The 27248-nt window shown below is 47.5% G+C and overlaps 1 protein-coding gene across 4 annotated transcripts in view; it reads left to right on the top strand.

Moving 5' to 3' along the window:
- KDM4A (lysine demethylase 4A) overlaps positions 1–27248 on the top strand; it is a 55685-nt gene that overhangs the window by 20482 nt on the left and 7955 nt on the right. For all 4 annotated transcript variants that reach the window (XM_019016889.4, XM_055346890.2, XM_019016890.4 and 1 more), the window contains exons 11-18: positions 1426–1796; positions 13564–13684; positions 18511–18692; positions 20443–20647; positions 21094–21170; positions 21853–21908; positions 23595–23703; positions 24308–24493. In XM_019016889.4, coding sequence (XP_018872434.4) covers positions 1426–1796; positions 13564–13684; positions 18511–18692; positions 20443–20647; positions 21094–21170; positions 21853–21908; positions 23595–23703; positions 24308–24493 — 1307 coding nt within the window. The remainder of the gene's footprint in view (positions 1–1425; positions 1797–13563; positions 13685–18510; positions 18693–20442; positions 20648–21093; positions 21171–21852; positions 21909–23594; positions 23704–24307; positions 24494–27248) is intronic.

Here is a 27248-nt window from a genome sequence, read left to right as displayed (position 1 = left end):
ATGATGTAGGGCTGTCTGCCATTTTCATTTGCTCACTTGGAAGCTTAAGAAGCCATTTATATTTTAAGAGTGGGAGTGGTGTGATCAGTGCTGTTTAGCAGTCACTTGGAAGGTCATTGAGGCTAGATTTGTTAGAGAAAGGCTTGTATCTGTCTTGGGTCAGGTATGACCCAAAGATGTGGTCTGCGGATAGCCAGGCAGCACTGTGGACTGACACCCTGGGCTGGGCTGGCTTTTCTTCAGCAGATTTTCTTTCCCTTTTTTCTCTTCAAATTTATTTATTTATATTGACAGATAAAATCGTGCATATTTGTCTTGTACAACATAATTTTTTTGTTTGTTTTAGAAACGGGGTCTTACTGTGTTGCCCAAGCCTTTGTGAACACAGCTCACTGCAGCCTCAACTTTCTGGGCTCAAGCAATCCTCTTGCCTCAGCCTCTCAAGTAGGTGGGACTACAGGCATACATCACGCCTGGCTAATTTTTTTTTTTTTTTTTTTTGAGACGGAGTCTCACTCTGTCTCCCAGGCTGGAGTGCAAAGGCATGATCTTGGCTCACTGCAACCTCCGCCTCCCGGGTTCAAGTGATTCTCCTACCTCAGCCTCCCAAGTAGCTGGGACTACAGATGCTTGCTACCACGCCTGGCTGATTTTTGTATTTTTAGTAGAGACGGGGTTTCACTCTGTTAACCAGGATGGTCTCGATCTCCTGACATCGTGATCCGCCCACCTCAGCCTCCCAAAGTGCTGGGATTACAGCAGTGAGCCACCATGCCTGGCCCATGCCTGGCTAATTTTTAAATTCTGTAGAGACAGAGTCTGACTTTGTTGCCCAGGCTGGTCTTGAACTCCTGGGCTCTAGCAATCCTCCCATCTTGGCCTCCCAAAGTGCTGGGATTACAGTTTTGAACTACTGCTCCTGGTCCAACATGATTTGTGAAGTATATATAAGTTGTGGAATGGGTAAATCTAGCTGTTTAAAATACATATTCACATAGTGGTCATTTTTGCAGTGAGAACATTTAACATCCACCCTCTTAATATTTTTCAAGATCTTTAGATTTTCTAGCATGGGCTAGGTAGCCAGGTCTCTGCTGAGCTCAGACTTGCATTACCTGCAGGAGACTTTGGAGGAAATGGCAGCTGCCCCTTACTGAGTGTCTGCTGAGTGCCAGGCGGTGCTCAGGAGTCTTATTTATGAGCCCTGTAGATCTGTAGTAGCATCTTCTCATTACAGAGGAAGAAGCTGGAGGCCAGGAGGCTGAGCAGATAGCCCTGGCTCACAGTGCCCCTCAGTGACAGAGCCAGGATTGGAAGCCAGGTCCCATTCCCAGCCCATGTTCCTTGTGCTTTGCCCTCTGCCTTTCATCAGGTTCACATGTGCAGGAGGAACTTGGCTCTGTCTAATGTGTATATGTGTTTCAGATTATTCTGACTCCACTGAAGTCAAATTTGAAGAGCTTAAAAATGTCAAACTAGAAGAGGAGGACGAGGAGGAAGAACAAGAAGCAGCTGCCTTGGATCTTTCTGTGAATCCTGCATCTGTAGGGGGACGCCTTGTCTTCTCAGGCTCCAAAAAGAAATCATCTTCTAGCCTGGGCTCTGGCTCTTCACGGGATTCTATCTCTTCTGATTCAGAAACTAGTGAGCCTCTCTCCTGCCGAGCCCAAGGGCAAACGGGAGTTCTCACTGTGCACAGTTATGCCAAAGGGGATGGCAGGGTCACTGTGGGAGAGCCATGCACGAGGAAGAAAGGAAGCGCCGCTAGAAGTTTCAGTGAGCGGGAGCTGGCAGAGGTATGGGCTCCAGGCAGTGGTGTGGGGTGGGGAGCTGCCCTGGAGGACAGACACCCTGTCGGGAGGGGATCTGTGTCGGGGAGGGAGGTGGATCTGTGTGATGGAGGTGCTGCAGGAGGGCAGGAGAGACCCTCAGTCAGTGCCTCTAGCCAGCAGTGGTTGTGTCAAACAAAAGCCTGGGGTGGCATTCACTCTCCCAGCTTGTTCTTTGCTGGGAGTTGCTTTTCTGTTATCCCTGTGGCTACCGATTCCAAGAATTGCATCAATGCAGCCTGAGTCACAGCAGCAGATCCTCCTCAGCCCACTTGGATCACAATGCCTTTTTTTTTTTTCTTGAGATAGAGTCTCTGCTCTGTTGCCTAGCTAGAGTGCAGTGGCATGATCTTGGCTCACTGCAACCTCTGCCTTCCAGGTTCAAGCAGTTCTCCTGCCTCAGCCTCCCGAGTAGCTGGTATTACAGGTGTGTGCCACCACGCCCAGCTAATTTTTGTATTTTTAGTAGAGACAGGGTTTCACCATGTTGGCCAGGCTGGTCTGGAACTCCTGACCTCAAGTGATCTGCCCACCTCAGCCTCCCAAAGTGGTGGGATTACAGGCGTGAGCCACTGTGGCTGGCCTTTTGTTTTTTTTTCTTTTTTTTTTGAGACGGGGTCTCGTTCTGTTGCCCAGGCTGGAGTGCAGTGGCGCGATCTTAGCTCACTGCAAGCTCCGCCTCCCGGGTTCACACCATTCTCCTGCCTCAGCCTCCCGAGTAGCTGGGACTACAGGCGCCCGCCACCACGCCCGGCTAATTTTTTGTATTTTTAGTAGAGACTGGGTTTCACCGTGTTAGCCAGGATGGTCTCGATTTCCTGACCTTGTGATCTGCCTGCCTTGGGCTCCCAAAGTACTGGGATGACAGTCGTGAGCCACCGTGGCTGGCCTTTTCAACTGGGGTAGGCAGGAACTCTTCCTCTGATCCTCATTGCCTTAGCGGCACAAGGGTTAGAATGGCTGCTGTTGGAGCCCACGTGTTTGGAGGTTTGGGATGAGATGAGATGGCCTTTCTTACCTTGAAATTCAAGGGTTTTTTTCTTACACCTCTTGACTGCCCTGTAGACTCCCAGTATGACATTGATAGAGCATCCTTTTGGAGACCAAGATGCATTCCCAAAGCTATAAACACGAACATGTGTTCAGGCTTCCTCCTTAAATACATGTTGTCACCAAAAGCTGATTCCTGCTTTTGTGCAAAATGGCTCTTGGTGGGTCTGCCACTCTGAGTGATCAGTCATGTCAGATGCCACTGGACCCCCACTACCCAAGTGACCTTCCCTGACTCCCCAGCCTTGAAGCTTATGTGGGTCAAGCTGCAGTCTTTGGTGAGGAGTGGGAGATAGAAGAAGAAAGTGCAGAAGGTCCTCTTTATTCCCTATTCCCTTACCTTTAGTTTTTAAAAATGTATCTTAAAAATCTTCACTATGGAAAATTTCTGACGTACGTACAAAATACCATCACGAGCCCCCGCGTGTACTCATCATATATATGATTAACATTTGGCACATTTGCTTTCTGTTTTCTTTGGCTGCAGTACTTGACACTCAGTCATATTCACATTTCCCTAGTGTTGCCAATAGTCCCTTTTTATGGTAGGTTTGTCTCCTTGTTGTTGATACTCATAACTTTTCTCGGTGCCTTCTCTGAATCTTAGGGTACGGTTTTGGTAGACTTCCTTTTTACCTTGTGAATGTTCCTCTTTCCATCTCACTGTGGTTGCAGGCTAATGAGCTAATAACTACTGTGTTTCCTTCTCATTGCCTCTGATTGCAGTTCTCTGTGCCTTCTTATGGCAGCTTCCATAAAGGAGGGTTTTTTCAGCCTGGAAACCAGTCTCTTTAACTCCCAGTTGCCACCTAGCAATTCTTCCTTCGCAGAGGCCCCAGGCCATTTCATCCATCCTACTGTTCACTACAGTTCATGCTGTTCTCTTGCTGAGTCTTCCTGACATTCTTGTTTCTAGTTGCAATCACAATCACAAAAAGCAGCTAAGAAGTAGCAAGAGCTCACTGTATATTAAATACTTTGTTTATCTTTTTTGAGACAGGGTCTTGCTCTGTTGCCCAGGGTAGAGTGCAGTGGCACAGTCTTGCCTCACTGCAACTTCTGCCTCCTGGGTTCAACCCATCCTCCCCACCTCAGCCTCCCAAGTAGCTGGGACTACAGGTGCACACCACCACTCTTGGCTAATTTTTGTATTTTTCGTAGAGATGGGGTTTCAACATGTTGCCCAGACTGGTCTCGAAATCCTGGGTTCAAGTGATCCTCCTCCCTTGATCTCCCAAAGTGCCGTGATTTCAGGTGTGAGCCACTGTGCGCCCCGCCGCCCCCCAGCTGTTAAATACTTTATATGCATTGTTCAGTCTTTGTATTACTGCTTAATTAATCTTATTACAGAGTCAAGTTTTTGTGGGAATTTTTTGGGGTGGGAGGTGCAGGAAGCCAATAAATAACACCTGTCCTTTTTCCTCTCAATTCGGAACTATTTAATTGATGATACAAGAGTCAGGCATATGGAGCTCAGAATGTCGCTTTATTTACAAGTTAAAATGATTGAAGAAAGTGACTTTTAACCTGTGGCTAAATGGCCCTGCTACTTTTTTTTTTTTTGTGGGGGGACTGAGTCTCGCTCTGTTGCCCAGGCTGGAGTGCAGTGGTGTCATCTTGGCTCACTGCAACCTCCACCTCCTGGGTTCAAGTGATTCTCGTGCCCCAGCCTCCCGAGTAGCTGGGATTACAGGCATGCACCACCACTCCTGGTAAGTTTTTGTATTTTTTTAGTAGAGATGGGGTTTCACCATGTTGGCCAGGCTGGTCTGTAACTCCTGAGTGCCCGCCTCAGCCTCCCAAAGTGCTGAGATTACAGGTGTGAGCCATCGCGCCTGGCCTCCTCATTTACTCTTGATGTCTCCAGGCCCCTGTACAGGCAAAGCATTTCCATGGAAGCACTCAGCTTCCATGTGGTGTGGATGTAGGCCAGAATGCACTCCCTCTCCAAAAGACAGATCCTAGTGAAGTGAAGCACAGCTTTCAAGGGGGTGGGGAGAAGAAAAGCCAGGACTCCTTCCGTGTGGAAGTATGCTAGGGGAGGGGGTCTTCTCTCTGACATGTCTCTCTTTTTCAGTCCTCTGCTCAAAAACCCTTGAGTGTCTTCTTGGGTCCTTTTTATTTCGGTATGTACTTTTCAGGCCGAGCCTGATGACAATATCCTAATAAATAACCCTCTCTGCTCCATCGCCAACCATCCCTCCACCTCCAACATGTGCTGGCTTGTTTGTTTGAACTACTTAAAAGTCTCTAAAACTGTCTTGGCTGCCCTGCCACTTCCCTCTACTTTCTAATCATTTATGGCATGCCTACTCTAGGCCAGGACTGTGCCTTCAAGGAGCTCATAGTCTAGGATAGATAGGTAAGAGCAAATCATTCCAGTACTTAATGATACGTGTTGTGGTACAAGTGGGAGAGTTAGCAGCTCAGCCTGGGGTTGCAGTGTAGAGTTCTGGACTGCCTGAGAGAAGGAAACAGTTTAGGCCTGAGGTTAGAAGAATGCCAGGTGGATAGAATGAAATCGAAGAGAATCTGGGAGAGGAGGGTGTTCTAAATGCTCATGATAACTCATGCCAGGGTCAAAGCACTTGGGGATCTGCAGTGGTTTAGTTTGTCTTAGGCATATAGGACTGGAGAGGGCCTCAGGTGGTGCTGTTGGGGGATGTCAAGAACCAGAACCTGGAGGGTCTGCCTTGTTGCTCTGTGAAGCAGTTTGACCTCCTAGTTGTGGTGTAGGCAGCAGCAGAAGGGTCCCCACCATATGCACCATATGGATTTGGAAATTGAAAACTTTCATAATTCATTCTTTTAAATGCACACACAAAGGGCCGGGTGCCGTGGTGCATGCCTGTAATCCTAGCAGTTTGGGAGGCTGAGGCGGGTGGATCACCTGAGGTCAGGAGTTTGAGACCAGCTTGTCCAACATGGCGAAACCCCATCTCTACTAAAAATAGAAAAATTAGCTGGGCGTGGTGGCGGGCGCCTATAATCCCAGCTGCTTGGGAGGCTGAGGCAGGAAAGCGCTTAAACCCTGGGGTGGTGGGGGGCGGAGGCTGCAGTGAGCTGAGATCACACCACTGCACTCCAGTCTGGGCAAAAGAGTGAAACTTTACCTCAAAAAGATAAAAAAAGCAAGAAAGAAATGCACACACAAAGATTCAGAGGGAGGCCACGCAGGGTGCCATACACCTGTGGTCCCAGCACTTTGGGAGGCTGAGGTGCGAGAATCGCTTGAGCCTGAGAGGTTGAGGCTGCAATGAGCCGTGACTGTACCATTGCACTACAGCCTGGGTGACAGAATGACACAGTATCTTAGAAAGATGCAGAGCGAATAATACAGTGAACCCACAAATAATTTTTTTTTGAGAAGGAGTCTTGCTCTGTCGCCCAGGCAGGAGTGCAGTGGCATGATCTCGGCTCACTGCAACCTCCACCTCCCGGCTTTAAGCAATTCTTTGCCTCAGCCTCCTGAGTAGCTGGGATTACAGGCGCCTGCCACCACGCCCGGCTAATTTTTGTATTTTTAGTAGAGACAGGGTTTCACCATCTTGGCCAGGCTGGTCTTGAACCCCTGCCCTCGTGATCCACCCGCCTCGGCCTCCCAAAGTGATGGGATTGCAGGTGTGAGCCACCGTTCTCGGCCACACCCACAAATATTCTAACAGGTGTCAGGATCTTTCCATATTTGCTTTGTTTGTCCTGTTTTCAATTTGCTGAAGTATTTATATTAAAATTATATTATCTTCATTAGTATATAATGTACATATTTTTGGGGTACATGTGATACTTTAATACATTAATTTGTAAAGATTAAATCAGTGTAATTGGTAAATGCATCACCTTAAATATTTGTCTTGTCTTTATGCTAGAAACATTCAAATTATTCTATTTTGAAATGTACAATAGACTATTGTAAACTATAGTCACCCTACTGATTTGTCAAACACTAGGTCTTATTTCTTCTATCAGACTATATATTTGTGGCCATTAATCTGCCTCTCTGCTGAAGTATTTGAAAGCACATCCCAGATACCTTGTCATTTCTTCCCTACTTCAGTGTGTATCTCTGAATAATATGGTCATTTTTGGCTGGGCGCAGTGGCTCACACCTGTAATCCCAGCACTTTGGGAGGCCGAGGGGGTGGATCATCTGAGGTCAGGAGTGCGAGAGCAGCCTGGCCAACATGGTGAAACCTTGTCTCTACTAAAAATACAAAAATTAGCCGGGCGTGTTGGCGGGTGCCTGTAATCCCAGCTACTCAGGAGGCTGAGGCAGGAGAATTGCTCCAACCTGGGAGGCGGAGGTTGCGCTGAGCTGGGATCTTGCCATTGCACTCCAGCCTGGGCAACAGAGTGAGACTCCATCTCAAAAAAAAAAAAAAAAGAAAAATATGGTCACTTTCTTAGATGATAACTATGCCATTATTATACCTAAGAAAACTACAAAAATTCTTTAGCATAATTTACTATCCAGTCCATAATCAAATTTCCTCATTGTCCAATCTGTTTTACAGTTGATTGGTTTGTATCAGGATTAAATCAAGGCCCACACCTTTGATTTGCCGATGATGTTCTGAAGTCTTCCTTAATGTAGGCCAGCGCCTCTCCCCTTTTTTTCCTCACCATTGACTTAATCAAGAAGCTGTCATTGATTGTCCAGTAAAGGGTTTTTTAAGTACTGCACTGATGTTTTGGAAGATTGTTCTGGAGGCAGTATAAAGATTTTGGGGGGAGGAAGAAGGAGGCAAAATTAGAAATTGTTAACAGAGGTTCTCTTGAAGGTGGAATTATGGATGATTTCACTTCCTACATTTATGCATCATTTGAATATTTTTATGATTAACATGTTATTTTTATAACTAAATACTTCTACTTCAGGAAAGGAGGAAAAAAGATTTGAAACAGGGAAACCAATTAGGAACCTGTTTCTTTAGTCTGAGAGAGAGGTAGTGAGGACCTGTAGGTGGTGGTGATAGGGATGGAGAGCAGAAAATGGACTTGAGAGCTACTTGGAAGGTAGGCACATAGGACTGGGTGACTGGATGGGGGTGAGTCAGAGGGTAGCATGGGGCTTGACTCGGGTTTCCAGCTTTGAGTTCTTGGGATAGATGGTGGTGTCATCCATATAGGATAATGGTTATAAGAAAACTAAAGGGTTTTTAGTGTGGGCCAGGAAATGAGTTGAGTTTGGGTACGTCTAGAGGGGGACTTTTGTGAGGTAGGCTATGGAGATACATAGACATAGCCTTGAAGCTGGGGTGGGAGGGTTGGTCTGTGGGTGTGGGAGTCACCAGGAGGGCACTGGTGGGCATGGAAGAATGTGTGTAGAGTGAAGAACAGTTTCACAGTGTGGGGTGACAGGAGAGGGCCCAGGTAGGAGAATGTGAGGGAGCAGCCAGAGGTCAGGAGAACTAGGAAAGAACAGTGTATCCAGTGCCAGGGCAGGAGAAGAGTTCAAGACAGTGGGAGATATGGCCAAGTGTGCCTTGTATTAAAGGGCAGGGTCCTGCCAAGTGGGGGAAGTTGAAGAGGTAGTGATTGGATTCTGGGGATCTAAGGAAGTGGGAGTGCAGGTGGAGGGACAGGAGGGGATGGCTGCAGATAGGTTTTTTTTTTGAGAAAAGGTCTTGCTGTGTTGCCCAGGCTGGAGTGCAGTGGTGCGATCTCAGCTCACCACAGCCTCGACCTCCCAGGCTTAACTGATTCTCCCACCTCAGCCTCTCAAGTAGTTGGGACTATAGGCATGTGCCATCATGCCCAGCTAAGTTTTTTATTTTTGTAGTGATGGGGTATCCTTATGTTGCCTAGGCTGGTCTCAAACTCCTGGGCTCAAGTGATCCTCCTGTCTCGGCCTCCCAAAGTGCTGGGATATAGGCATGAGCCACCACACCCAGCCTGTGTTTTTAAATTGTGGTAATATATACACGGTATGAGATTTACCTATTTTAACAGTTTTTTTAGTATACAGTTCAGTGGCAGTAAGTACATTCACTTTGTTGGGCCACTGTCACCAGAATGCAGATGGTTTTGAGGTGGGAGGAGATGGGGAATTTATCTCTGAGGGTCGCCTAGAGTAGTCAGATAACTACCTCTGCTTAGTGCAACCCAGCCCTTTTCAAAAGCCACTACTCTTAGAAACACTTCATTGCTTTCCATCTAGTTCCCTTTCTTCTTTGAAGCCCTACAGTACTTGTTTCTTAATGCCCTTGCCATAGGCCGATGAAGAATATAACCTTCTAGAAGCTGGGCCCTGTGCCACATTCATCCTCATTTCTTGAGTTACCAGCACGGTCCAGAGGGCTTGGCCTATGAAACCCTCTGTAATGAGGATGGAATGAGTAAATGGAAGGTCAGGTTTGTTTTAGTAAGAAGCCACCATCAGAATTAATTGACTGGGAGGAATAAGGGACAGATAGTCAAGGTTTGGGGGCAGAAGCTGAGCAACTTTGTCCATCCCTGGAGAGGTCTTATAGCACTGGATCTATATTTGTAGACAACTGGGTTCCTTAGAGCACCCTTATATTCCCCCACCCCCACTTTAAGCATCTCCAAGCTGTAATTTGGGCTGCCTGCTGTTCAGTTTCCATGCCACCATCTATGTCAAGGGCCTTTTTTCGGTCAGTCTGGTAAACTGCAGTTTTTGGTAAAAGCACCCTGGCTGGCTGACACTGCCGAAACTGTAGAGTTTTCATTACCTACTGACTGAGCCACAGCCATATGTCTGCTGCAGAAGTTCTTGTTAGTTCAAGCTGCTTTGAAAAGTGAGTTCCCAAAACAAGGTGGGAGAATAATTGGTTCTTCTCTGTACAGAATAAACCCTATCAGGAACACTAACCTTGACCCTGGTGCCAGATGTTGGATGAGGGAGGAAAGAACTCAGGAGCCTTGAGTTCCAGCTTTCTTCAGGCAGGGCCCTGGGAGTCTGCCTGCTATCCCGCCCTGTCTGCAAAAAGAGCCCTCTGGGGAAGGGTTTATTACTACCATTTTACTGGTGGGGCTGCTACTCGTCCAGGCTCACACAGCTGCTAGTTGGTCGAACCCTGACCTTTCTGTTATATACTGAGGGAATTTAGAAACTGGAGCAATCCCAGGGAAGGCAGCACCATGAGAAGGGTGCGGATGCCATGGTAGCAGGAGGAGTACTGTCCAGGAGATGAGGAAATGTGAAAAGATATTCAAATCTTCGAATGGACCTGACTACTTTGGTCAGAGGCAGCATGATGGTAGTGGAAAGGGCTCAGACTTCAGACTTGGACACCAGGTTAGAGATCACGTCTTGTTTTTCTCTGCATTGCCAAAACAAGTATTCCCACCGTATACTGGATATATAAGAGGTGCTGTGAATATACTGATCATGGAAAAGGTGTCCTCTTCCCTTCCCAAGCTGCATTCTGGTGTTCTTAACCTTCACCCTTCCACCTCCTTTGGAACTTGGATCTTAGGTACCTCCTACCCTGTATTTGTTTCCTGTTGCTATAACAAGGTACCACAAACACAGAGGCTGAAACACTTGTTCTCTTATGGTTCTTCAGTTCAGAAGTCTGAAATGGGTTTCACTGAGCTAAAGTGAAGGCGTCAGCAGGGCTGTGTACCTTCCTGGAGGCTCTCAGGGGAGGACCCATTTCCTTGCTCTTTCCAGCCTCCCTGGGTTGCCCACATTCCTTGGCTCCTGGACCTCTAGGTCCATTGTCAAAGGCAGCGGCATCCAGCCAAGTGTCTCTGGCATCACATCACTCAGACAGACTCTTCTGCTTCCTTCTTCTGTTGTAAGCCCCATTGGGATTACATTGGGCCCACCTGGATGATCCAGGATACTCTCCCTATTTTAAACACTATCTGATTAGCAATCTTAATTCTCCTTTACCATGTTAGAATAACATATTCACAGGGATCGGGATGTGGGTATATTGGAGAACCATTATTCTCTCTACCAAATATCCTACTATCTCCCTTTCACAAGCTGCTTCTTTGCCTATAAAGCCAAGCTCATGAAGCCCCTATCATAGCTAAAATACAATTCTAGAGGAAATTTCCTTCTCAAACTATGATCTCATTTTTCCCTTGATCTTCTAAAAAATACTCCACGATGTATTCACTCCTTAGTTTCTTATTCTTTGTCCACCGGAACTTATCTCAAAAAACAGTCCTGATAGCTCCCCGTTGCTGAGTGAGTCCCTTGGCCACTTCCCTGCTCAGCTCTTCTATGTTCTTTGACCTGTGGATCTCCCCCTCCCTGAAGCCGTCCCCTTCTTCGCTTTCTGGTATTCCTCTTACCTGTCTGCTTCTGAGTCTCCTTTTCTCCCTTCTCTTCTTCCTCCTGTCCCTGGAAGGCTTAGTCAATTCATCATCCAAGACAATCTCATCTTCTCCCACCACTGTAATTCTGAACCTGGTGCTGCGGATTCCCAGATCTTGCTCTGACTTCTTTTCTGAACCCCCAGTCTGAATTTCTTATTGCCTCCCCTGGGTATTTCCAAATGAAAAGACCCTTGGGTACATGTTGTGTACCCCACACACAGCTTGTTTAACCTGGTTTGTTATTAGCCCCCACTTCCTCCACATGAGCCCTCTTAAAGCCTGTCACCTTGGTGGTCCAGGCTAGAAATCCCCACCGTTTCTGGCTTCTTTATTCCCATCCTTTTTTCCCTAGTCTGCCACAGCCCACAGGTTTAGGCCTATTGTCCAGGTGCCCTCAAAGTGACGGCGGGGGCAGGTCAGGGGGAAACAAGAATATTATTGGGGTATAGGAATAAAGCAAAATGAACTTTGTTTTTATCTTAACCTTTTATAGTCTGTTTTTGCTTTAAAATATGAATATGTGCATTAATATTAGTATATGTAATTGATTAGTAAGTAATATATAGGTTGGAGGTACATGCTCCTAAATTTTCTATTTACATGGTAAGACTGTCGGGCAAGTATGGGTTTTCCAGTTTGTTTTAGCCAAAGAACCCTTTTACTTACTTACTTATTGACTGATTGGAGACAAAGTCTCACTTCTGTCACCCAGGCTGGAGTGCAGTGGTGCAGTCTCAGCTCACTGCAGCCTTGACCTTCCGGGCTCAGGTAATCCTCCCATCTCAGCCTCTTGAGTAGCTGGTACTACAGGTGCGTGCCACCACACCTGAATTTTTTTTTTTTTGTGGAGACGGGGTGTTGCCATGTTATCTGGGCTCAAGGGATCCGCCTACCTCAGCCTCCCAAAGTGCTGGGATTATAGGCGTGAGCCACTGTGCCTGGCCAGAACCCTTTCTTTAAGTGAAATGTTAATTAAAACATAAATCAAAAGCAGAGCCATTCTGGTTGGAAAGAAGATGGGGCCTCAAGCCCTTTTTGTTCACTCTAATGGAGGCTCCTGAGGTGCTTTCCGGATGTACGTTTTGAAAACCATGGGTTTAGACAGTTGATGTAGTTCCGGTCTGATTAAGTCTATGGTCATGTAAGTCTTCATGGACATCAGTAGGAAAAGGTCCCTAATATCCTCACTCCACCATATTCCTCCATACTGCTGCAGCATCCTTACTCACATAAGCACAGATCACATCTTCTTTGCTTCTCTACACCTTCTTCTTTTCCTGGGCAGGCCTTTGCACACAGTAGGTGCCCAGTGAATATTTGTTGAATGAATGGCAAATGGATGGCAAAACTTGTTGGCAAAATTTATGTTTGGAAGAGCAGGTTCTGTTCTTCCTGGACATGGCCTGTTCAGAAGTTGTTTTCTCTTGGCATTCCAACTGTGGTCCTTAACTCCTGGGGCTCTGTGTAGTTGCACATGGATTCTGTAGGCCCAGGGTGTGTTCTCTGAAGTAGCACTGCAGCATTTATGGCATTGGTTTTTGTCACAGTTGCAAAGTGGCCCTCTTTCAGGCCTCATTTCCTTGCTTAATGGATTTTGCTAACCCTGCATCTCCTAATGTCAGTATAACCAAGTTTTAAATATGTTGATTAGAAAGAAACCCTTCTGTAGTGTTTCTGAGTCAATCCTGTACATTTAAATCTAATTACATTTGCTCTGACATTATGTAAATGCAGTGTTAAGTCAACCTTTCCCTTTGCAGCCAGGCCAGAGTTTCAGATGCACTTTCTGTCCTGGCTGATGTTCTCCCCTGGAGAAGCAGCAGCTAACTGAGGAATGAACAGTATCTGCTAGAGCTGAAGTCTTGGCAGTGTATAAGGAGAAGGTGGCCTATTTTACTTTTAATAGGTCAGCTGCTGCTCACCCCTTTGGGTGTCCCCTAGACACTCCTGGGTGGCCCAGCTGCCTGGCACATTGTAACAGGTACTGTTGACCTACTGGGCCAAGGAAAGGGGCACCTAGGCTCCTTGGGGGCTCTCTCACTTGGGCCACCTTGGTAGTCTCATGGCAGTGAGCTTAAGGGACGGGGCAAGCCTCTCTCAGAGCTGGAGCAGGCTTGTTTTTGGTACATTGGTTTCAGGCTGCTCCTGAGAAAGCCAAGAACTACACTTGGGTTTTGCCCTAAATTTATATAATCCTGGTTCAGACTAGTTTGGTACGTGGTATTGTCATTTGGCTTTTTCTAAGTGTCAGGTATTTTCTGTTTGGTTTTATATGTCTTTGTGTTTCTCTGTGCCCCTCTCTTTCCTTTGGTTTTCATCGTAAGGGTGACTTGTGCTGTGTCTTAAGTGGAGACAAGACCAATTTAATTTCTTGTGGTTTGCCCAGGTTGCAGATGAATATATGTTTTCCCTAGAAGAGAATAAGAAGTCCAAGGGACGCCGTCAGCCTTTAAGCAAGCTCCCCCGCCATCACCCACTTGTGCTGCAGGAGTGTGTCAGTGATGATGGTAAGTGTTGTTTTTTCTTCACCAGGAGGAAAGCAGCTCACCACGTTAGACTTGACAGGACAGGACATCAGAAGGCCAATCTGAGGGATAAGGGTGGGCCTGTGGCTTAGCTGCTCTTCCAGATATTCCATAAAGAGAAGACCGGATTTCCTTATATCTAATTGACTAACCAGATTCCATTATAAGTTTGAGTATCTTGCAGTGTACCTTAATAGGGGATAATTGCAGGCAGGTTTTTTCCTTTCTTTTCCTGGGAGGTACAAGGCTGATTTTTCAGGACAGAAAATCCTGTCAGTGATGCAAAGCCCTGTGCTGCATATGTGGCTACAAAGATAACTCAGATATGTCCGTGCCCTCAAGACACTCACAGGGTAGTGGGGAAACTGGACAGGTAAACAGATCTCAAGAAAGAAGAGGTGGCCGGGTGCGGTGGCTCATGCCTGTAATCCCAGCACTTTGGAAAGCCAAGGTGGGCGGATCATGAGGTCAGGAGATCGAGACCATCCTGGCTAACACGTGAAACCCCATCTCTACTAAAACTACAAAAAAGTAGCCGGGTGTCATGGCACGCGCCTGTAGTCCCAGCTACTCAGGAGGCTGAAGCAGGAGAATTGCTCGAACCCAGGAGGCAGAGGTTGCAGTGAGCCGAGATGGTGCCACTGCACTCCAGCCTGGGCGACAGAGCGAGATGCCATCTCAAAAAAAAAACAGAAGAGGTGTTACTCTGGGGCAGAAGGACAGCATGCCATGGAGAAGAGGAGCAGGAGGCTGTAGTCAGAGGAACTACAGTCAGCTCAGTGTGGCTGGAGCTGGAGGGCAAGGCCAGGGAGTGATAGGTGGAGTAGGAGGAGGGGGACCAGATCCTGGACAGCGTTATCATGGAGGCCAGAGTGAGGACTTTGTCTTACTGGCATTCAGGAGCCAGTGACACGTTTTAAGCAGAAGAATGACAGAGTCATTAGATTCCTTTAGAAAAGATCGCTCCTAGTGCTGGCATCTTGAGGATGGCTTTGAGAGGACCACACAGGCTTCCGTAATGGTCTGTCTGCAATATGAAGGTCTGAAGTAGGATGGTGGTGGTAGGGAATATATTTGGAAGATAAAATCAACTGGATTTGGTGACTGGCTGTGGAGCTATGAGGATGGTAGTTGAGGAGGATGAGTTGAGTGCCTCCCCGGTTTGTAGCTTTGGTTGGGGAAACCTGAGTTCAGTGTCTATGGAGGATGTAGACTTAGGAGTTGGCACTGAGGTGACATTGGATACAATTGTTGGAATAATGAGGCCGATCTTGGGGAGGGGACCAAGGGGGGTGAGCAGAGGCTGGGGCTAGGTGGACAGAGGAGGGAGGGGAGCCTGTGAAGGAGGCAGAGAAGCAGGATAAGCAGCCATGTGTAAGGAAAACCAGGAAATGTGGCACTGAAGCTCAGGGTGTGTTGACATCAGCGGAGCATGGTCTCCTTGGCTGCCTGAAGCCCAGAGATCCAGGATGATCATCACTGCCGAGCCTCAGCTCCAGCTTGGTTGGTGACTGGGCCCTGGCACCCTCAGGGAGAGCAGAGTCAATCGTACATGTTACTCTTGACTAACATCAGGCCCTGTCCTACCTGGTCCTCTCCTTCCTGATCTGATGTCAGTGCCCCATCTCTGCTGGTTTTTTTTTCAGTAGAAAGATCATGATATAGCCGGGCGTGGTGGCTCACACCTGTAATCTCAGCACTTTGGGAGGCCAAGGCGGGTGGATCAGAAGGTCAGGAGATCGAGACCATCCTGGCTAACATGGTGAAACACCATCTCTACTAAAAATACAAAAAATTAGCTGGGCATGGTGGTGAGCGCCTGTAGTCCCAGCTACTTGGGAGGCTGAGGCAGGAGAATGGCATGAACCCAGGAGGCGGAGTTTGCAGTGAGCTGAGACCATGCCACTGCACTCCAGCCTGGGCGACAGCGAGTCTCTGTCTCAACAACAACAACAAAAAAGATCATGATAAACAGGGTGGGGAATATCCCTTCTGTCCTCCAGTCAGAAGTGTGGCAGGACCCTGAGTCAGGTCCTAGGAAGTTCTCTGTGTTCTTATTCCAGCTCAGACAGGAGCTTCAGGTTCTCTGGGTAGCACCAGCCTTATCTCCCTGATTGGTTTAAAGCAATATAGACTTCAGGAAACTGGAAAAGTTACCAAGAGGAATACAAAATTACCCTTCAAAGATGACCATTTTGAATATATTAACATATTATCTTCCTGGCTTTTCTCTAGTCAGATATTAGAGTATGTCCATGTATATCTTTTTAAAATAATGCAGTTGAGATAATACACAACCTCTCCCCCTACTTTTTTTTGTTTCTTGTTTTTTTTTTTTTTTTTTTTTTGAGAAGGAGTCTCACTCACTCTGTTGCCCAGGCTGGAGTGCAGTAGTGTGATCTTGGCTCACTGCAACCTCTGCTTCCTGGTCTCGAACTCCTGACCTCGTGATCCACCCACCTTGGCCTCCCAAAGTGCTGGGATTACAGGCGTGAGCCACCACACCCGGCCCCACAATATCCTTTAATCTTCAGTCCATGCCCATCTTTCCCTGCTTGTCCCAAGAATGTGTTTTATAGTTATTTCTTTTGAACTCTAATATAAATCAAACTAAGGTCACATACTATATTTGGAAGTTATGTTTCTTTACTGTTGTATGCCCCTCCCCCTACTTTTAAAAAAATTTCAATTCAAGCATAACAATTCAGTGATATGCACACATTTTAACTGTACAGCTCAATGAAATTTTACATATGTAAACTGTATAATTTTGCTTCCTGCAATTTTCACTTAACGTAGTGAACATTTTCCCTCATCATTCAGTATTCACAAATGGAATGATCTGGGGCCACTTTTGGCTTTGTAAATGGAACAGATGTCAGTGTGTTAATTTTTTAGTTGTGAGTGTGAGCCTGCCTGTCTGTTTCTGTTTCTTCCATTCTATCTTGGTCACTCCTGTTTGGCCAGGATAAAGAAAAAAATCTGTGCTTGGGTTCTGGGCACCATGGCTCCTGATTACAACTGAACGATGGGGCATATAGGGGTTGATTTTAATTGTCTGCGTTGGTGTCCTTAGGGTACACTGAGGCGGCGCACAATGGCAGCTGCCAGATGCCTTCAGATTAAACATGACTGTGAGGGCAGCGTAGAATACTATCTGCACTGAGCTGGAGTTGCCAGAAATGAAGAAACAGGCACCTAATGGAAGTACAGACCAGAGCTTTCCTTGGCTGCTTTGAACAGATTTCAGGGGCCTTTGGGAAAGCACCTCTGTTTGGGAAGAAGGAGGGTCATAGCTGGGGACTGATGATGCCATTCAAAGCGAGATGCAGGGATCCCCTGGGATGCCCCGTGTGATGGGGCTGGCAGAGAGCCAGTCTCCTGTCAGGGGCCGCATACTTGGGCCTTGCTTGGTCACACTTGCCAAAGAAAGGCATAGCAACTCTAGCTTCATACCTCCCTCACATGGTAGAGCATCTGGAGAAACATTTTGGACATCTACCAAAGACTGCCTTCATTTACTTACACCTTCAGAATTATGGCGTTTCCCTTACTTCCCTGTTTCTGTTTCCTTGTTTCTGCTGGGAGCTCGTGGACTATGCCCCTGTTTCACTGATTTAGGAAGAACTGGGAAGTGTGCACCTTTATCACTTACATCAGTTTTGTGAGCAAACTTTTTTTGTTTTCCACTCAGCAGTATATCCCCTTTCTTGTAGGAAGATGCACCCAGAGGGGATTTTTCCTTCCCAGGCCTTAGTGAAGTCTGATGAGTTGTATGCCCTGCTGTCTAGCATACCTAGGAGACACCATCTGTCATGACCAGGGATATATAAAGGGCCAGGAAGTCAGTATTTTAGGCTTTACAGTCTTCCTTGGTCTCTGTGGTTGTCACTGTTTTTTTTTTTTTTTTAAGCCCCAATGCTGAAAATGTAAAAACAAAGCTGGGTGCAGTGGCTCATGCCTGTAGTCCAAGCTACTTGGGGAGCTGTGATGGGAGGATCACTTGAGCCCAGGAGTTTGAGGCTGTGGTGGGCTATGATTGCACATGTAAACAGCCACTGTACTCCAGCCTGGGCAACATAGCAAGACCCCATCATAAAAATGTAAAAACAATTCTTAGCTTCCTCAGTGGGCTGGATTCAGCCTGCAGGATATTGTTTGCCAGCGTCAGGCATCACATCTTGTGGCTGGAAAGAGGATTCATCTTGGACATGTAGCTCTGCTTTCTTCTGAGGCAGAGCTAGGAGGGGTTGGGGAGCCTTGTCCAGAATAGGTACATACCCCTGACCTTTCCAGAGGAAGCTGGTAAGTCCTGGCCAAGGACCATGATATTACAACTTTTAAGCTTGGCCAATTCCCTGTTATTTTCCTTCGTTATTTAGTTGCACTAAAGGGAAAACTCTAAAGGGTAAAGGACTTAACAGGCTGACGTTTTGGAGGCAGCAAATAAGATGGTTTCTGGCAAGATGGTGCTTCATTCTGCTGTCCTTGGGCAGAAGGGCTGAATGTGGCAGCTGTTAAGGGAGAGTAGAGCAAGCTGAGCTCATGGGGCAGGAGGAAGAATGGAGGCCATGAGTCAGTCTGGCCAGAGAATGGGGTACTGGCAGGACTCCCTACACATCATCAAGATACTGAAGGAGTCTATTGACAATTGCTTCCACCCTTTGCCTTTATCATCCTTAGGAATCCAGGAGTCACCCTTGGTCCAAACCTAGGATCAGGAGTCCTAGTGGAACTCATCTGTTCTCCAGGCAGAGCCACAGATGTGCAGGGTTGGTGCTGACTCACATTTCTGTTTCCTCCTCTAGAGACATCTGAACAGCTGACCCCTGAGGAAGAGGCTGAGGAGACAGAGGCCTGGGCCAAGCCTCTGAGCCAACTGTGGCAGAACCGACCTCCAAACTTTGAGGCTGAGAAGGAATTCAATGAGACCATGGCCCAGCAGGCCCCTCACTGCGCTGTCTGTATGATCTTCCAGACTTATCATCAGGTAACCCAGCTCCATGCACTCTGTTTATCCAGGACCAGCAATCATAGGGAAGCTAGATTTAATTGTGGGTATATAGCTTGTCACTGGTGGTCTTGGGAAAGGCCACCTCCACCCCCAGCATTCTCTGCCCCATCTGTGTATTGGTCAGTCTTCTCCAGGCAGATAACCCAGCAACGTGGGTTTCAATTGAGAATGCTTTGGAGATGAGCTGAGGGTGGGCTTAGGCTCCCCTTTGCACATGCAGTCATCACAGACATCAGTTTGCAGAGCAATCTGCATTTCTGTTATTCTAGTCCGTGGTTATTCCTGCCAAGTGGTTTATAGTCCTGGCCAGTGTGGAAAACTGTGATTTCCTTACCACAGTCTGAACCTCAGCTGAAAAGCCAGATCCTCTAATGTTGTTTTTCCTTTCCCATTGCCACAATGCGTGTTGCCAGTAGCAGAAGGAACTTGGGAGGGGTAGAAGCAAGGGCCTGATATGTGAGGAAGGGTTGGGAAGCAAGATTGCTGAGCTCAGCTGTGTGCCTCCTGCTCTGGGGCATCTGTGGCTTCATTGGTGGATCTCTTTGGGTCCAGCTCTAGGATGCCAGGAAGGCATTCACAGCAGCAGGTGCCAGGGGACCAGCTCAGTCTCAGCTGGGACCTGCACAGCATACCAGGTAGGTAAGTGGTCCTTACCTGCTGTGGTGGTTAAAGTGACATGGCTGCCGCTGAGCCTGGCAGGGCCCCAGATTCATCCTTGCTGAAAATGGAACCTCAGACCAACACACTTTGGATTAGGAACTCACTAAACCTTTCCATTGACAAAAAGCAAAACCAAAGCCTTTGCCTATGAGGGGAGTGAATGGCTGGGTTCTTACTATAAGCAGATCTACTAAGTAGGAGTTTCACAAATGGCATAGGCTCTGGGGTTGACATCTTTCTGGGCCTCATCCTTGGAATGGAGATGCAGGTGCCATCCAGCAGATATTTGCAATCAGTATAGTTTGCCAAGGGAAGTATGTGGATTTAAGTTCTTCCTGGAGGGACCCTGAGCCAGGAATCACACAGGTGGGGCTCCAGCCATGTGACAGTGCTGCAGCTCAGGTGACCTGCTGACAGGCACAAGAGGCAATTAGTGCTGGCCTACTAGGAGCATCTGCTCTGGGTACACTCCTGAGGTGGGGTCACCGCACAGTGTAGCACGTAAGGGAGCCCACAGTAGCAGCCTAGCTGCTAACATCTCTGTGCATTTTTTTTTTTTTTTAGACGGAGTCTCAGTCTGTTGCCCAGGCTGGAGTGCAGCTGGGACTACAGGCACACGCCATCACGCCCAGCTAATTTTTGGATTCTTAGTACAGACGGGGTTTCACTGTGTTGGCTAGGCTGGTCTTGGACTCCTGACCTCTGGTGATCCACCCGCCTCGGCCTCCCGAAGTGCTGGGATTACAGGCGTGAGCCACCTCACCTGGCCTCTTAGTGCATTTTATTAACCACTTGCTTTGGGAAGATTGAAATCCCAGTTGCCTCTTACCTTGCTCCCTTTTCTCAGTTGTCCCCTAGGGGCCTTTGTATGATGCTGCTGTGAGAAATTGAATTTGAGTCATTAGAGGTAACTTCAATTAGCAGCTCCGGGATAATGGCTGTGCACCCGGGAGCTGTAGCCATAGTCAGATCGGTAAGAGAGCCAGCTTTCTGCTGATAGAGCAGGTGGAAAGCTAAGAGCATAGGCACATGCTCACTGAGGTGTACACTTGTTCTTTCCCCTTAGGTTGAGTTTGGAGGCTTTAATCAGAACTGTGGAAATGCTTCAGATTTAGCCCCCCAGAAGCAGAGGACCAAGCCATTGATTCCAGAAATGTGCTTCACTTCGACTGGCTGCAGCACAGACATCAACCTTTCTACTCCTTATCTTGAGGAGGATGGCACCAGCATACTCGTTTCCTGCAAGAAATGCAGTGTCCGGGTCCATGCCAGTGAGTGCTGCTCACCTTTCTCTGTGTCCTGTCCCAGGAGTATGGGCCTGCTCACTGGAAGTTCTTGCCACCTCCTGGCCTCCCAGCCCCTAAAAGATTGTTGATGTTTTATTGGGGAGTCTGTTGCTAGCTGATTTTTCAGTGTCTCCAGGAGTCCATACTGGCACCAGTCATCTCCTTGCCATCCTCTTGGTTGCAGATAGCAGAAAGGGATTAGTCCCTGCCACTTACTAGGTGTTTGTACCAGTGAATCTACAGTTTTTGACTTTTTGAGACTTTGAGCCATACTGTATGCCTGAGCCCTGGGGACTCAGACTAAAGAAAACTAAGGGGTTTCTGTGAGATTTGGTTGTAGCTTTGGGAGGTGGTATATGGAAAAGAATTGCAAATCTACCTTTTGACTCTGACCACTGGGTTTAATTTGCTCATCTTGGTGTCCCTGTTAGGTTGCTATGGGGTACCCCCTGCAAAGGCTTCTGAAGACTGGATGTGTTCTCGGTGTTCAGCCAATGCCCTAGAGGAGGTGAGTGATCCCACACTGTTACTGTCTTCCCATGAGTCTTGGTGCATATTCAGGGCCAGACGATTTCATGTTGGACTCAGTATTCCCAGCAATCTGCATAGGGTCTGGTACGCGGTGATGTCAGAGAGCGAGTATTGTGAGAGTAAATCCTATGACAGTGAGAATGGTTGCTGCCTACTTACGGAGTCTGGATGCTGTGTTTGCTCCGTTGTGTAAAGACCAACTAGTGGTCTTCCTGTGGAGGAACAACAACTCCCTTAAAAGAATTTAGCCATTTTGAATTGGAGCCTCAGAAAGGGGCTCAGATGATTCATTGTGCTGTTTTCTCTACACTGTAACCCCTGGAACCTGGCTGTACCTAGCCCATATAAGAAGCAGTCAGAGCCCTGTTATGCCTCTAGTTTGAGCAAAGTATCTTTTGTGACTTTGCTAAGAGTTGTTATTAGCAGCAACAATGAAGAGGATTATGTGAAGTCACACGAATACCTGGCACACTTTGGCCCTGAGTGGCCTCTCCTTCTGACAGGGCGTCCTGGTGCAAGGGCTGCCTGGGTGAAGCCCCACATGCTATTATGCTTCTTTCTTTTGTGGAGGAGTTGCCCAAAGCAGGTCCAGGGGAGAGCAGATTGAATGTTAATGACTTGGTGTTAACCACTTTTTCCTCCCTCTCCTTTCTTGGCAGGACTGCTGTTTATGCTCATTACGAGGAGGGGCCCTGCAGAGAGCAAATGATGACAGGTAAGTTTCCTGAGAAGTGCCTTGGAATGCACAGGCTCAGTTCCGAAGCACACAGCGTCTTTGTGAGGGTACTAGCTGTTCTTCTGAATGACTGATGAGGATTTGGGAAGCACATCGTGTGGAGCAGGAATAGCATCTCCAAGACTCATTTTAAAAATGGAATGCTAAGGGAGCCAAGCAGTCCCAGACTTTCCAACTCCAGCTGCTCCTCTGCAGCAGAGATGTCAGTGACATCCTCCTTTGGAGGAGCTAAGAATGGACTCATGAGAATATGAAGACGAAGATGATGTGCAGGGACTGTGTGGGCTGGAGTGAGGACATTCACCTTGTCACAGCTGGGGCTGGTGTGCAGAGGCGGCCACAGGCTAGCAATCACTTCTCCACATGGCAGACTCCCTGGCTCAGACCTGCTGTTTGGAATGAGGCGAGTGTGCTCAAGGAGGACACTGAGGAGAGCTCAGACAGGCCCACCCACTATGGAACCGAATCTGCTGAATTTTCTGGGCTTCTCAGCTGTTGGGCAGCTCATTTTCACGGAGTGAATCTTTGTGCTTAGGCTTGTGTTTGGTTGCTCTGAGGTGGAAACGTAAGATGAATGAGGTTTCTGACCTGGAAGAGCTGGCTGTCTAGGGCATGGTGCGTGCAGGTCAGTGCTGAGTATCCTGCTTCCAAGTAGAATCCCGTGGCAACTTGCAGCATATGTTCAGTCCCGCCGCCTGCCCTCAAGAGTCCCAGTTATGCTGTCCCTGAGAGATGGCTACTCTGCCTGCTGCTTCTGCTCCTTCAAAGGCACTTGCTGCCATTATTTGAGGTCACTGTGTCCCTCACAATCACAGGATAGTGCTGGGAACATTCTTTCTTATTTGGAGTGGAAATGGCTGTGCTTGAATCTCTCACCTTTACCTCTGAATGCCTGTTCTGCCCTCCAGGGCCACACAGGACAAATCTGTTCCCACTCTAAAAAGACAGCCCCACTAGAACTGCAGACAGCTTCCATGGAGCCCCAGTGTTGTCTGGTGTAGGTTTTCACGTAGCATGGTTTTAAGAGTTGTCACCATTTTCGTTCTTCTCCTCTTGATGCATGCTGGTTTCCCAAAATGTCCAAAACTTACTTTAATTCTTAAGGATGTCCGTTGAATAGACCTCTCAGAGTAAGTGGGGCTTGGGTCAGACCTTAAAGATTAAAGAGTGAGTCAGCTATGGAAAAAGGGAGCAGAAGGGAGAGGTCATTTCAGCCTGGGGGAGAGGTTTGGGCAGAGGCCAAGAGAGAGCTGTGATTACTGGCAGATGGGGGCACAGCCGGGGATGTTTTCAGGAAGCACTTGGGTCCTGTGGTAGAGGTCTGCATAGAGCTTTCCGATTCATTCTCACTCCCTGAGACCTGCCACACACCATTAGCCTGCAGCTCTGTTCATTTTTCAACAGACAGTGAGTGGTGTAAGAAGCATGATCCTGTGCTAACCTAGGGCAGTGGGCAGTGGCCTAGGTGGGCAGTGGGGGTGGCACTGCTTCCACATACTCAGAGGAGAGACGGTTCTGGTTCTCACCTTCCTGGGTCCCAGGCATGTGCTGGTGGAAGTCAGTGGTCACCCAGGTGAGGGAGGAAGTGCTGTCAGCAGGCCCAAAAGAGAAGGCCACAGAGCCTTGGGCCCAGAGGTGACTGAGGTAGCCTTTGCCTTTTGGCAGGTGGGTCCACGTTTCGTGTGCTGTGGCAATTCTGGAAGCAAGGTTTGTCAACATTGCAGAAAGAAGTCCGGTGGATGTGAGCAAAATCCCCCTGCCACGCTTCAAACTGGTAAGGGCTTGTAGACTCTATATAATTTCCCGACTTACAAGTCTCTGGGTAGAAAAGAACAGGGACCTCCTGTACCCCTTGGTTTTGGTTAGAGTTTGTGATTCTCACTCTGTGGTTAGATTCCTTAGTGGAGGCCAGGTGTGGTGGCTCACACCTGTAATCCCAGCCCTTTGTGGGGCCGAGGTGGGTGAACCACTTGAGGTCAGGAGTTCAAGACCAGCCTGGGCAACATGGTGAAACCCCGACTCTACTAAAAATATAAAATTAGCCGGGAGTGGTGGTGCACACCTATAATCCCAGCTCCTCGGGAATCTGAGGCAGGAGAATCACTTGAACTCGGGAGGCGGAGGTTGCAGTGAGCCGATATTGTGCCACTGCACTCCAGCCTGGGTGACAGAGCAAGACTCCGTCTCAAAAAAAAAAAAAAAAATTTCCTTGGCAGATAAAGTTGTAACCAGACCTGGATTAGAGCAGGCTGGTGTGTCCTTGTATTTTGGGAAGGGGCTGGCTCTTGCTTGCTTGGCTTTGCATTTGGGAGGGGAACAACAGAGGAAGCTGCAGTGCCAGTTCCTGCAATCACTGGTTTTCTTCCCCTGTGCTATAGAAATGTATCTTCTGTAAGAAGCGGAGGAAAAGAACTGCTGGCTGCTGTGTGCAGTGTTCTCACGGCCGCTGCCCAACTGCCTTCCATGTGAGCTGCGCCCAGGCTGCCGGTGTGATGATGCAGCCTGACGACTGGCCTTTTGTGGTCTTCATTACCTGCTTTCGGCACAAGATTCCTAATTTGGAGGTGAGAGAGGGTGTCATTCTAGAATCCTCTTGACAGTTTTCATGATCATTTTCTCTGCATGTTTTCCATTTGTTGTATCAGCAACTATTTCCTCAAGCATTCTGCATTATGAAGAGTGCTAATGAGTTAAGAGATTCAGAGGTGGCCCCTGTCCATCTCCACTCCCTGCCTTGTACTCCATAAGCCAGTGACACCAAAACTGCTTGTAGTTGATTCCTTTTGATTATCTCTTTACTTGTCTGCCTCTCCATCAGAATAAACTCCTTGAGGGTCCATATCTTATTAATGTGGTCATCCTTATTATTTAACCTAGTGTCCGGGACATGCAGAACCTCTGAAAATGTTGAGAACAAATGGGGAGAGCTCCCAAGAGTTAACCATGAATTGCCAGACAGTAGAGATTTCCGCAGTTCTCTTAATGGTAAAGCTTAGAGAAAAAGTGACATGTAATGTTAGCTAGAGGAGCTATGAAGAGGATTGGGTAGACGGTGGCATTTGAAGTGGGTCTTAAACAATAAGAAGGAATTGTATGCAGAGACTGTTGTGTGCAGAGCTTGAGAAACAGAATGAACAGGTCGCAGAAGAAGGATCATGAAAGACTGGTTATGGGAGTGTGACGGTGTGTGGGAGTGTGATGCTTGAGAGGCGGACAACGGCAGAGGATGAAGGCCCTGCACTGCCACTCTCAGGACTCTGACCTGTCTTCACTGGATGAGGAGAACTTGTTGAATATTTTGATTCTGCATTATAGTTTTTGATAATCACTCAGGTGGTTGTTTGAAGAGAGGATTCAGAGTAAGAATTTGAGGCCGGAAAACCAGTTAGTCTAGGAGAGAGTGAGGTCTGAAATGGGAACACATAGGCAGGGCTTTGGGGTACATTTAACTTTGAGATCCTCCAACAGGTAGAATTGATAGGGTTTATTGACCCTCGTGGGTTGAGAGAAGGGGAGAGGAGGAGGAAAGGGGGAGTGAATATTGAAGATGACTCAGGTTACTCCCTTGAGAGATGGGAAGGATGCTAATATGTTAGTAACTGCAATCAGGAACTGAGTTGAAGCAGTGTTGCTCTGCAAGGGAGAGAAGGAGGGATGAGAAAGAGGAAAGTAAATGCTGAGGTCACTGGAGCATTCTGGAGAGTAACTGTGAGGGTAAATATTTGGCTATTAGCATTTAACAGCATAGTTAAATCTAGTTCCCATTAGAAACTGGGCTCTGGAGATTCCCAGTGGGAGAAGCAGGTAGCAGAGCATGAACCAGTGAAAGCAGCTGAGAAAGTGAAGCAAGCCAGTGGGAGGAAGGAGGGTCATATCCAACAGAGAAGGCAGGGCTGGTGTGGTGGTCACTAAGTACCACAAACTGGAGTGTCCCTGTGGAGTAGTCAGGTCAGAAGCCAGACCATAGTTGGGGAAGGCTCTGCCATGAGTGAGTTACAATCTAATAGAAGAGGCGATCATACAGGTTTGACAACAGTGTGGTCAATACATAATCAAAGGAAGAACGTGATAGATGGCCAGCCCAGAAGGATGAACTTTTCACTCTGCTATTTGGGATTGCAGAAAAGTCCTGGTTGGCTGACTGCATTCTTTTTCATAAAGATGTTGAATGTGACAGGTGTTCAGGGGTATGATAGGAAGGACCTTAGGAAGATGGGAACATATTCTATGTGAGAATGAGACTCCGGAGTGTCTCAAGGGCCCTGCCATAGCCATCCCTGGTGCCCTCACCATGCCCTTCTCATTCTGAACTTGCCCTTAATGCAAGTAAAAACTTGAGGTAGTACTGAGTCACAGCTATGATAGGGAAGAGTTTTTTCATACACAGAATAGTTATTTTGTGATAATCATTAATACTCCACATGCTTAAGTTGGCAGCTGTAGACTGCTGGTGCTATGAGGAAATTGGGGGGACTGATGAGTTAGTAGTTTTTTCACTGATTTATTCTTCAAATGTTTATTGAGCATTTACTATATGCCAGGCACAGTTTTAGGTGCCAGGACTATACCATTGAACAAGACAAAAAAGTCCTTGCCCTTCTGGTGCATACAGTATAGTTGAAGGACACATAGAAGCAAGTAAATACACAGTATAGCAGATGGTGAGAAGTGCAGGGATAAAAATTAAGTCAGATAAGGGGAATGGAAGATGAAGTAGTAAGGAATGACATCAATAAGTTGACACTGGGATGGGAGTCAGTGTCCAAGTAACTGGGGAATGGCATCTCAGGTAGAAGAACCAGCAGTGTCGAAGCCCTGGGTGGCAGCACATATGGCACACTCATTCAGGGAACAGCAAGGGGGGCCAGCATGGCTGGGGCAGAGTGCCTGGGCAGGCTAGCAGGCGTGCTTGGAAATGAGGCCGTCACATACTTTGTGATCCTGTTTGCATCAAGGGCAAGTTCAGAATGAGAAGGGCATGGTGAGGGCACCAGAGATGGCAATGGCAGGGCCCTTGGAATGGGGGACAGTTTGTTGTGTGTAGCTGGAGACATCTAGGAAACCTAAGTCTTTGTGCCCTAGCCCTGAGGGTAATGCTGCAGGTGCTAAGATGTGGTGCAGCTTTGCCTGGCGGCCCAGCCCTGAGGCCTGGGCACCTATTGAGTCTCTCCTTCGATACTTTGATGTCAGTTCTTGGCAAGATCAGAGGTCCATGTTGTTGTTCAGAGAGTTCTGGGTAAGATAATATGGTATAAGGGCCAGTTGTGGACTAGCTAAATTTATGGGAAGAGCTAAATTTATGGAGGAAATGTGGTACTG

The sequence above is a fragment of the Gorilla gorilla genome, chromosome 1 (genome assembly GCF_029281585.2).
Source record: "Gorilla gorilla gorilla isolate KB3781 chromosome 1, NHGRI_mGorGor1-v2.1_pri, whole genome shotgun sequence".
NCBI classification, from domain to species: Eukaryota; Metazoa; Chordata; class Mammalia; order Primates; family Hominidae; genus Gorilla; species Gorilla gorilla.
This window is presented reverse-complemented; position numbering and strand designations above follow the sequence as displayed.